This window comes from Palaemon carinicauda, chromosome 10, assembly GCF_036898095.1.
Source record: "Palaemon carinicauda isolate YSFRI2023 chromosome 10, ASM3689809v2, whole genome shotgun sequence".
Taxonomy (NCBI): domain Eukaryota; kingdom Metazoa; phylum Arthropoda; class Malacostraca; order Decapoda; family Palaemonidae; genus Palaemon; species Palaemon carinicauda.
The window spans coordinates 157,608,494-157,620,607 of record NC_090734.1 but is presented as its reverse complement, the minus strand read 5'-3'; the positions used below and the strand labels follow the sequence as shown (position 1 = coordinate 157,620,607).

Genomic DNA, 12,114 nt, shown 5'->3' with positions numbered 1-12,114 from the left:
TACTAAGAAATGTAATCTATAGATAGTAATTTCATACAGAAAGCTGTCGATAGGTTTAAATGTAATTAATGTAATATTAAGCACCATTTCAAGTTTGAACCTTATTCACCATTCTCCTGTAGATTGAATACAAGACTATAATTCACACACAATAGTTTACCCTTTCTACCATCACCAGCTAAGGCTGCATTGCATATTTGTGACCAATGCTGCCAAGCATAAAGTTGGACTCTAAATTCTCTGTAGAGTTCCTTTACTGCATTGTCCTGCTCGATAGAGCAATGTCATTCTCCCTTGCCCCAGCCTTTCACATAATTCACATAAGTAACCTTCAAACATGTGAAATGATACAATCATTTATTAAAAAATATTATAGCAACTAAAACGCCTCGTGACCTAGTCAAGAATCCAGTGATTTTACGTTTGAAGTCTTCATATGATTATGATTCTAGTCAACCTTATTTGATTTCAATGACCAACCAGTTCATTTAGCCAATATCTCTAGCAGGTGACCAAATAACCGACCCTATTTGAATAGGACTTTTCAGCACGAAAATTTCCATACACAATTATTGTTAAGTGATACAGTATTAGTCAGTTCTCGTATTCACTAGACCTGATTTTTTCAATACCCATTTACTTTTCTTACTCAAGTTATAGCTTGAAATGAGATGGATTTCAAGTGTCAACAATCCAAAAACATCAGTATAATACCTACCACCAGATGGTATTTTTTGCTAGTTGCAAGTCAATTACAATTTTAGAGACTCATAAGGGCTGTACAATACAAACGAAAAAGGGTTTATGAGGATTTTTATTAATTCTTAAAAATTACCACCATAAAGGTAGTTCATAATTTTGTCAAATTACCATTTTCACTTAACTATAACAAATGTAATACAATATTACAGTAAAATAAACTTAAAAAAAACAACTTTTAAGGACCTCCAGCTTAAATACTTCCAAGTTACATTATTTTCACCTGTCAAAACATTGCAGTCCTCTTAAATAATCTACCCTTCCATTATTTTCACCAGTTAAAAGTTAAGCACCCCGCTTAAATAACCCCCTTACGTTATTTTCCCCTATGGTAACATTGCAGTTAAGCACCTCTCTTACTTCTCCTCCCTTTCAAACTGACACCTGCAAGGAACAAACACACCTTTCAAACTGACACCTGCAAGGAACAAACACACACACTTACCAGGTACATAACCAGGTTCCAGGAACATCAGCACAGGCAGTCCTGCAAACGTAAAAATGAAAGGAATTAAAACCAAGAAAGCAAAGGAAAGGTGTAACTTTCGCTTACCACCTCAGAAAACCAAATAATCACGGTAAATCATAACCCAGTGCTCTATATTGTACAGTTTCATCCTGATATTGAAAGTTCTGGACCTCAAAAAATTTTAAGTTCTTGCATTGTATTTATTCTTTTTTCTTGATGAGCCTCTTTATAATTACAATCTTGTTTTCCCAACAAAAGGTTGCAGTTAAAGTCTAGAATTTAATTGTTGAAACTATCAAAAAGCTAATCTTGTTTTCCCAACAAAAGGTTGCAGTTAAGACTAGAATTTAATTGTTGAAACTATCAAAAAGCTAATCTTGTTTTCCCAACAAAAGGTTGCAGTTAAAGACTAGAATTTAATTGTTGAAACTATCAAAAAGCTAACCATCATGCAAATAGAACACCGACATGTGTTGCAACAAAAATACAAATTAAAATGGGACCTTGCAAAGCAACTGCTTAACACCCGAGCAAAGAACAAGACCACAGAAATAAAGTCCCACAACCCAGTAATGTAATTATTTTAACCTATTAGACCTGTCCGTTCCAAGTACAAAAATTATTTACTTACCAGCACATATCACCGTTGAAACATTCAGGTTCCACAAACGATGACGACGAGCCCTGCAATATAAAATTGAAGGAAATAACGACATGAACAAAATTAACAAAAAAAGTACCCATTACTATTCTTATCAGAAAAACAAATAATCACGGTAAGTCATAACCCAGTGCTCAATATGTAGAATTTCATCATAAAGTTCATTTGACAAGTCTTGCCAATTAGAGAAAAACGTAATAGATTCAATAAGCCTTTTCAATTAACCGTTTTACCCCCAACGCTATTTGGAACTTTCAAACCCTTAACCCCCCCCGGTGTTTTTTTTATTTCAAGCACATTTTGCAATATATTTTTAATAAATTGGTCTAACAGCCTTAATTTTCATCATAGAGAGGTCAGGTTGGTCTCATTATTTTGGAAAATGCCTCAAGTTTCTCATAAAATTATCAAAAATATGGAGAAAAAAATGTAAATAGCATTTTTCTGCAAGGACGTACCAGTACGTCCAAGGGGGTAAAGGGATGAGTTTTGTGAAACGTACCAGTACGTCCATTGGGGGTAAAAGGGTTAACATGACCTGATCATATTTAGGGATTAAGAATTAAAACAAAATGACTAGTAATAAGAGAAACAGGCATATTAAAAGTCTACAGGACCAGAAAATCGTACCAAGGTAATATGACAAGTATAAAAATCTCATGGTTTAGTCATAAGTCAGCTTACCTTTATAATTAATTCGGAGCCAGCCAGAAACAGGCAGAACATGGTAGAGTACCTGCAATTAATTGAATATATTAAGTAAAGGAAATTTTTCTAATGAAGAAATAAACTTTCATTACCTCAGATAAACAAATAATCATGGTGATCATAACCCAGTGCTCAATATGTAATTTTTCATCCCGACAAAATTTTCAAATTCCTAAAATATAAAGAATTAATCAAGAAAATTTGCTTACCTTAATTACTCAAAATTTAAGAAGCCACAAACGCCTCCCTTGCACGTCAGAATACACTGGAAAAAATATGCAGAACTTTAATAACAGGTTATTTCGGCCTTATCCGTACTGTTAAGGGATCTCATCAGTATAACAAATAATCACGGTGATCATAACCCAGTGCTCAATGTGTAGTTTCATAAACAAAAATCCTGGCCAAACTTATAAGAGCATTACTATAAGTTATTAACGAGAAGACATCTACCCCACTGTACAGGTATTGATATAATCGACAAAAGGAGTATTAAGAATTTTGGAAAGCTAAAATCATCCAAGCCATATAGCATTCTACTTGCTACATGGTAACATTTATAAAATCTATAGACTATAATCTTCATGGAAACTTGAAAAATTCAAGTTAGGCCGAACGTACTTAAAATATACTTACTTAACTTCCAACTTCCTTGCTGCTGGACCAACGACCATAAGTGCTTAGAGATGTCTCGACACGGATGCAGAGAGCCATTTAATGTTTCTCGATAATCGCACATACCAGGCCACTGCCGTACAAACCCTGAGACAGTTGAGAAAGACAAGCTCATTATAATCCTATCTCCAACAATATATTGTCTACGCATTGCAGTTGATTTCAGAGAGCTGGGTTGTTTTCATGAGTAATCATCTGACGTGCGTTCATCATTGTAAATACAATTTTAGTTTGTTTAAAAAATGAGAACTTACCTAATTTTCATCTTTGAATCAGCACTAACATTAATATTCAAGATTTCTTCTTAAATGCAAGCTGGAGCCACTTAACGCTGTTCCTTGACTGTCGCACGTACCTGGCCAGTCAAGAGCGTTTCCTTGGCCTTACGTACAAGCCCTAGGAGAGTAAAGAAAGAAGAGCTTGTTAAAACATCTCCAACAATAATTGTCAACGTATTGCACCATTAATTTCAGAGAGCTGGGTTGTATTCATGAGTAGTCATCTGACGTATGTTCATCATTGTAATAATAATAATTAGAAAAATTTTAAAATGAAAACTTACCTATTTTTCAACTTCAATTCGACACTAAGGGTAATCAGGCCTTCCTTTCCTTGGCCTCTATTAACTGCAATAAAAAAAAAATAAACTGTAACGTTGCGATTGTAAATGCGGCAGGATTGAAACGCATAACCATTTCAGCTCGGCAATTACATTTCACTACTAATCATAATTAGCATATAATCATCATTACGGAAATTCTTATACAATTTAAAAATCTTGCATAAAATTTACCACAACCTATTATAGTAACGCTGAATTTCAAAGTGCATTGTCTCAAACATTCGAAAATCCAATGACAGTCTTAAAGATGTTAAGGCTTTTTCTTTGGTATACCCCTTTTGATATAGATAGATAGAGAGAGAGATACTGTGTATATGTGTGTGTGTATATATATATATATATATATAATATATATATATATATATATATATATATACATATATATATATGGAAATGTGGGAGGTTGGGCTGTGGCACCCTAGCAGTACCAGCTGAACTCGGCCGAGTCCCTGGTTAGGCTGGAGGAACGTAGAGAGTAGAGGTCCCCTTGTTTGTTTGTTTCTTGTTGATGTCGGCTACCCCCCCAAAATTGGGGGAAGTGCCTTTGGTGTGTGTATGTATGTATGTATGTATGTATGTATGTATGTATGTATATATATATATATATATATATATATATATATATATATATATATATATATATATATATATATATATATATATATATATATATATATATATATATATATATATATATATATATATATATGTGTGTATATATATATATATATATGTGTGTATATATATATATATATATATATATATATATATATATATATATATATATATATATATATATATATATATATATACATATATATATACACACACACATACACACTTTAAAAAAAAAATTCCAAATTACCTATCCAGTCTGACTATTGGAGTTTTCATTTCCTGGCACTCGGACTAAGGTACATCCACACCAAAACGATAGATACAATGAGCTAAAAAGTTTGATAGTAAAATCAAAGAATATAAAGTAAAAGGGGCTAAAACCTAACAACCTACATTAATCATCTGACGTGAGTTCATCATTGTAAATACAATTTTAGGTGTTTAAAAAATGAGAACTTACCTATTTTCATCTTTGAATCAACACCCAACCTGGTAATTAAGAGTTATTCCCTTCCTTGGACTCTTAAATGCAGCGGGAGCCATTTAACGCCGTTCCTTGACTAGAGCGTTTCCTTGGCCTTACCATACAACCCCTAAGACAGTAAAGAAAGGCCAGCTAATTAAAATATCCCCAACAATATATTGTCTACGTATTACACCATTAATTTCAGAGAGCTGGGTTGTATTCATGAGTAGTCATCCGACGTGCGTTCATCATTGTAATAATAATAATTAGAATTTCAAAATGAAAACTTACCTATTTTTCAACTTCAATTCAACACTAATTAAGGGTAATGAAGTCTTCCTTGGTCTCTATTAACTGCAATAAAAAAAGAATAAACTGTAACGTTGAGATTGTAAATGCGACAGGATTAAAATGCGTACCATTTCAGCTCGGCAATTACATTTCACTACTAATCATAATAGCATATAATCATCATTTAGGAAATTCTTATATAAAATTACCATAAATTATTTTAGTAACACATATTCCCAAACTTTCGAAAATACTATGACAGCCCTAAGGATGTAAAGGCTATATTTTTGGTATACCCCTTTTGATATATAAAAAATTCCAAATTAACTTTCCTGTCTGACTGTTGGAACTTTCATTTTCTGGCACTTGGACTAAAATACATCCACACCAAAACAATAGATACAATGAGCTAAAAAGTTATAGTAAAATGAAAGATAAAGTAAAAGGGGCTAAAACATAATCTACATTAAATACAATATTACAGATACACTAATTCATATAATTATTGGTTGTAATAAATCCTTACCTCAAGTTGAGTTCCGACGACGTTCAATAAGCTGCATACCACGAAAACCTTAAAAGGAATAAGAATCTTTGTAATAAATCGTCTCTTTAAACTTCCGTGGCTGTGTAACAATAGGATTTCAGAGAGCTGGGTGTGTTTTCAGATACGATCAAAACAAATTAACTAGTTTTCATCATTCGACAGAAAATATCTGAAGGTTAGGGAGGCATAAACCATTTCTGGTATAACTTTTCACTACTTTTGAAACCTTAAAACCCTTGATCTCAAAATATAAAAAATAACTTTCAGAATCTTAATCAACAGGTATGTAGAGTTGACCGAAATGTATACACTGTGAAAGTATTCTTGCTCGTGGTGTAACAATTTTTTTCGTGGTCTTCGTGGATGGGCGTATCCACAAATTTAAAAACCCAATGAAAATTTTTAATACACTGTCAGAATTTAGTATTCGATTTGTGTTGGTGACCTACGTTATCTAAACCATTGTGGATTACTAATTATTTTGATTTGTTATTGTGAATGTTTTATTTTGGTGTGCACTATGATAATTATTGCATTGCAAATAAACACTTATCATAATTGGGGTTCAACTAATAACCAAAAAAGGTAAAAGTTCCAAAACGGAAATCTACGAACCATTTTTTTTTTTATAAAACAACGAAAATTGGTACCCACGAATAAAAATACATTCACCGTAGTTGTTACTATTCGAGGCTAACTGTTTCAAATTTACCTCCTATTTCATAACTACAAGCTGCACAGAACATTCAATTTACATATATTTTATACCGATCAGAATTTAGGACCTATTATAAAATTGTCAGGAAGACATTCCCAATTTTAATCTCAAAACAATGAACTTGAATTTTCAAAATACCTGATCTTCAAAAGGGATCCAAAGAGATGTCGTCCTTCCATTTGACCTCGATCAACTGCAAATAAAAGTTAATATTAAGCAGGGGTCATAACTATATCATCATCATCAATATTTTCCATTTCAGAGAGGGCAAGTAAATTTCACTACTATCATAATAGCGTATTAAAATCATCACCAAGGAAATCGCAAATCAATTTGAAGTTTACTCTTCAATTAAACTACAGCAACAGTTAACTTTGGAGAATACAGGTCCTCAATTTATATTTCAGAGAAACAAATCTCAACATTCACGAATACAAAGTTCTCTTTCTTAACTTACATTCAGAATATAACTTTTACCATTCACTAATACAGAAGGTTCTCGTTCTCAATTTCCATTCAGAGAAACAAATTTCAACATCCACACATAGGGAAGGTCATCGTTCTCAATTCACATTCAAGAGAAACAAATTTCAACTTTCAACATTCACAAATACAGAAGCTCCTCGTTCTCAACTTATATTTCAGAGAAACAAAATTTCAACTTTTACACATACACAAGGTCCTCGTTCGCAATTTGCATTCAGAGAAACAAATTTCAACATCCACACATAGGGAAGGTCATCGTTCTCAATTCACATTCAAGAGAAACAAATTTCAACTTTCAACATTCACAAATACAGAAGCTCCTCGTTCTCAACTTATATTTCAGAGAAACAAAATTTCAACTTTTACACATACACAAGGTCCTCGTTCGCAATTTGCATTCAGAGAAACAAATTTCAACATCCACAGATAGGGAAGGTCCTCGTTCTCAACTTACATTCAGATTAACAAATTTCAACTTACAACCATTCACAAATCTCTAATATTAGAGAAAAGGACATATGAAATAAAATTATATAATTTGCCATTTGCAATAACTTTACATTTATTTCATACGAAAAAGGACTGACATTTGTAGCTGGAAAGCGTACAAAATAGTCTAAGTTAGGTCTACCCAAGTCCAATTTAACAAAATTTTACTTGCAAACAGCTTCTTAGAATCAAATGAATTAAAGTTGGGACCATATAAAGACAAATACTGCACCAATTTTAAGGAAATATCAAGCTTAACCACTTTAGTATAACTTGGGCCTTCATAGGTTTCAAAAACTATAGCTTGGAGCTTTAGGCAATAGATCAACTTTACATAATTTAGCTAATAAATAATAATGATCAAGTTTCAACATTTAAGAAAAAGGTGTAACAAAAGCAGCCTTACCTTAATTTCAAGTTCACAAGACTCGGCAGAATGCAGCATATACCGATAACCTTAAAAAGAAAAAACAAAATTGTAGCAAACCACCTCCTTCAACTTGTAAGTTAACTCAAAACTACAATTTCAGAGAGCTGGGTGTGTTTTCAGATACGATCAAACAAAATAACTAGTTTTCATCAGTCCATAGTAATGGCGGAAGGGTTGGGAGGCCTAGAACAGATCTAGCAAAACTTTCACTTCTTATAAGACTACTTTTGAGGATAGAAAGGAGAAATCTACAAATCAATAGGTAGAGTATATTAACCCTTTTACCCCCAACGCTATTTGGAACTTTCCAACCCCTAACCCCCCTTTTTTTCTCTCAAGTACATTTTGCAATATATATTTCTTAAATTGCCTTAATTTTTGTCATCGAGAGGTCAGGTTGGTCTCATTCTTTTGGAAAATGCCTGAAGTTTCTCAAAGTTATCAAAAAAAAAAAAAATGTAAACGGCAGTTTTTTGCAAGGACGTACCAGTACGTCCATGGGGGTAAAGGGATGAGTTTTGTGAAACGTATCAGTACGTCCATTGGGGGTAAAAGGGTTGGACTATTTTTTATGATAGAACTAGGAGAAATTAACAAATCAATGGGTATAGAGTATATTAGTATGTTGCATTTCACATCAGCCTCTAGTTAAACAACTAGAGGTATAAAAACGCAAAGCTCATATCTTACCTGAAATCAAGGTCGCACAAGATGTCCGTAGACAGATGCAGATCATAACCTTAAGACAAAAAAGACAGTTTTAGTAACCACTCATTTTCAACTCGCAAGAGAAACAGCACATTGTATTTTCAGAGAGCTGGGTGTATTTTCAGATACGATCAAACAAACTAACTAGTTTTCATCAGTTTAATGTAAAAATGCATGAATATTTGGGACATTACATATTTCAAACGTATAAACCTTCACTATTTAAAGAATGTACCTTCGATATTAAACTTTGCGATGAAGAACGGCTAGCTACCAGTAGCTTTTTGGCCATTAACAACCTTCCTGAAATCAGAAAAAACCAATTACCTCTAGGAAAAAATATATTTTCCTATGTCTCGGGGGGTATATAATCAGAGAGGGCAAGTACATTTCATGGAAAATCATAATAGCGTATTAAAAGTCATCACATTTAAATGGTTCACAAGAATTTCTACTATTTACGGTAGGAACTATGAATATTTGGGAGATTACATAATATATTTCAAGTATATAAACCTTCACTATTTAAATGTTCTACCTTTGATCTCGAATTCGCGATGAAGAACGGCTATCACTAGTTTTCGTCATTAGCCAACTTTCGGCCTGAAATCAGAAACAATTACTTCAGGGAAAATTATTTTTCTTTTCCGTGTTACAGGAGTAAATAGTCAGAGAGGGCAAGTACATTTCATAGAATATCATAATAGCGTATTAAAAGTCATCACATTTAAATGGTTCACAAGAATTTCTACTATTTACGGTAGGAACTATGAATATTTGGGAGATTACATAATATATTTCAAGTATATAAACCTTCACTATTTAAATGTTCTACCTTTGATCTCGAATTCGCGATGAAGAACGGCTATCACTAGTTTTCGTCATTAGCCAACTTTCGGCCTGAAATCAGAAACAATTACTTCAGGGAAAATTATTTTTCTTTTCCGTGTTACAGGAGTAAATAGTCAGAGAGGGCAAGTACATTTCATAGAATATCATAATAGCGTATTAAAAGTCATCACATTTAAATGGTTCACAAGAATTTCTACTATTTACGGTAGGAACTATGAATATTTGGGAGATTACATAATATATTTCAAGTATATAAACCTTCACTATTTAAATGTTCTACCTTTGATCTCGAATTCGCGATGAAGAACGGCTATCACTAGTTTTCGTCATTAGCCAACTTTCGGCCTGAAATCAGAAAAAATTACTTCAGGGAAAATTATTTTTCTTTTCCGTGTTACAGGAGTAAATAGTCAGAGAGGGCAAGTACATTTCATAGAATATCATAATAGCGTATTAAAAGTCATCACATTTAAGGGGTTCACAAGAACTGTTTACTTATTTTAGGTAGGAACTATAGAAAACCTTCAAAAGTTACCTTTGCAAGAGCTCCAACGCAAATCCACACTGGCCTGAAATTGGAAATGCAAAATTTTCAATTAAAACATTGATTTGTTGGTTAATATTCAATAAATATGACCAAAGATACAATTGCAAAAACCCCCTATCCCCATGTAAACTCATCCTCATGGTCTGAGAGACCCAATCTAAGGCAAAACATGAACAATCTTAAACAATTTAATAACCACCAAGAAGGAATTATTGTTTCTACAAGACATGGCCATATATAAAAATGTTGTGGTTTCAAAAAGAAAAGTTTAAATAAACCACCCTTTTGCCTGCATAGTCTCTCTTAAACTTCTGTAATACCACTAAATGCATCTTCCCTACAACTATTATAACAATCATGCTACTTTTGCAAAAAAGATACTTTCATTTCCCAATTTTCATAGTTGCTACATAAGAATTCAACTTCTGAACTTGATAAATAACTTATGGAAAAGCACAATTACAAATAAGTTTGCCAGCTTTTCAAAAAGTACAAGAACAGCCAGTATGACAATTGTCCCTAACTAGTTTCATTATAGTTTTCAATGCAAGAAACCCCAGAATATCTGCAAACTCACTGCATTCTCCAGATACAATTAATCTTACCAAAAACGAAAATGCATACGATAACAAAAATGGTTCAATATAAAAATGACCTGAAAAATTAACCTCTGCTAGTGTTTGTCCCATTGGTAATTTGCAACATTCTTGAAAGAACATTGCCTTCATAACAACGGCATTCATCTCGCCACATTTTCTGTGCATAATTCACAGGAATAACACACCTATCATAGTGGCATTTCAACTGGTCCCTAGAGGATAAATTTCTAAGATACAAAAATGATAAAGATGCAATTGTACATCTTCACTTAGAGAAAACTTAGAAGTTTGATAATATATAGCTTAACTGGTATCAACATTACTTACCAGAAATTCAATGACAACGACCTCGTATCCACCTCCAGACTTTCAATGACATCGACCTGGTTTCCACCTCTAGAATTTCAATGATATTGACCAGGTAACCAACTCCAGGTCTTCAATGACATTGCGACCAGGTATCCACCTCCAGAATTTCAATGACATTGACCAGGTAACCACCTCCAGGTCTTCAATGTCATTGCAACCTGGTATCCACCTCAAATTCAATGACATCAACCTGGTATCCAGCTCCAGAATTTCAATGACACCGACCTGGTATCCACCTCTAAAGTTTCAATGACATTAACCAGGCAACCACCTTCAGGTCCTTCATTGACATTGTGACCTGGTATTCAGCTCCAGAATTTCAATGACACCGACCTGGTATCCATCTCACACATTCAGTATCAGGAAAACATGTGGAATTCAGAACTGTAAAAAGAAATAGGAAATAAACCAAAGCAGAATACAAGAAACATTTTATATATTGCAGATAAACAAAATATAAAATCTTACCTTGCAGTTAAACTTCCAGTTGTCTATTTTAAATGCCATGAAACCAAATCTTCAAGACTTCACGTTGAATAATAAGAAGGGCTAATAAATGGAACATATAAAACATCAATGTATTTAATGTGCATTTGATACACTGTCAAGCTTAACCAAAACCCAGCCGGATAGAAAACACCGGCAGATACATTTCAGTACAGTATAGCTTCAGCAATGCACAAAAACCCTTCCTTCAGATACCCTTGCCAAAAAACCCTCCCGCCAATGTACCCCTTCCCCAATTTTGTTACTCAATTAGTGTACTATACTTTACTTCAGCCTTCAAGCAGGACTAAAATAGGTAGGAAGCAAATACACTATTATTATGGAGTTTTATTGTCATAAACCCCATTGTATTTTTTTTTTTTTAATATAATGCAACTATTTCTTCTTAGCAGGTGCTTTTTTAGCTGCTGGCTTCTTTGCTGGTTCAGCTGGCTTCTTGGCTGCCTCAGCGGCTTCCCTCTTAGCCTTCTTTTCCTACAATAAAAGGAGAAAATTAGCTTAACTAATGATTGATTGATTTAAAGTATTCAGGCATCCTGACATCTAAGGTCATTGACGCCGATATCATTTAGTCTATATATACATAAAAAAAA

At 33.3% G+C, this 12,114-nt stretch overlaps 1 protein-coding gene and 1 long non-coding RNA gene across 2 annotated transcripts in view; both read right to left on the bottom strand.

Annotated features, from left to right (window-relative positions):
- Positions 1-805: 805 nt before the first annotated feature.
- On the bottom strand, positions 806-9,342 carry LOC137648904 (uncharacterized). The gene is made up of 15 exons (XR_011045752.1): positions 9,186-9,342; positions 8,883-8,950; positions 8,630-8,678; positions 7,916-7,965; positions 6,673-6,727; positions 5,796-5,843; positions 5,270-5,332; positions 4,973-5,105; positions 3,835-3,898; positions 3,527-3,668; positions 3,234-3,359; positions 2,807-2,862; positions 2,574-2,625; positions 1,860-1,912; positions 806-1,246 (listed from the first exon to the last, which is right to left on the bottom strand). It is a non-coding gene; the product is annotated as an uncharacterized lncRNA (long non-coding RNA).
- A 2,493-nt stretch (positions 9,343-11,835) lies between these two features.
- Positions 11,836-12,114, bottom strand: part of RpL4 (ribosomal protein L4) — a 19,486-nt gene continuing 19,207 nt past the window's right edge. The window contains exon 8 of the mRNA XM_068382077.1: positions 11,836-11,995. Within this exon, the coding sequence (XP_068238178.1) occupies positions 11,897-11,995 (99 nt within the window). The 3' untranslated portion in view covers positions 11,836-11,896. The remainder of the gene's footprint in view (positions 11,996-12,114) is intronic.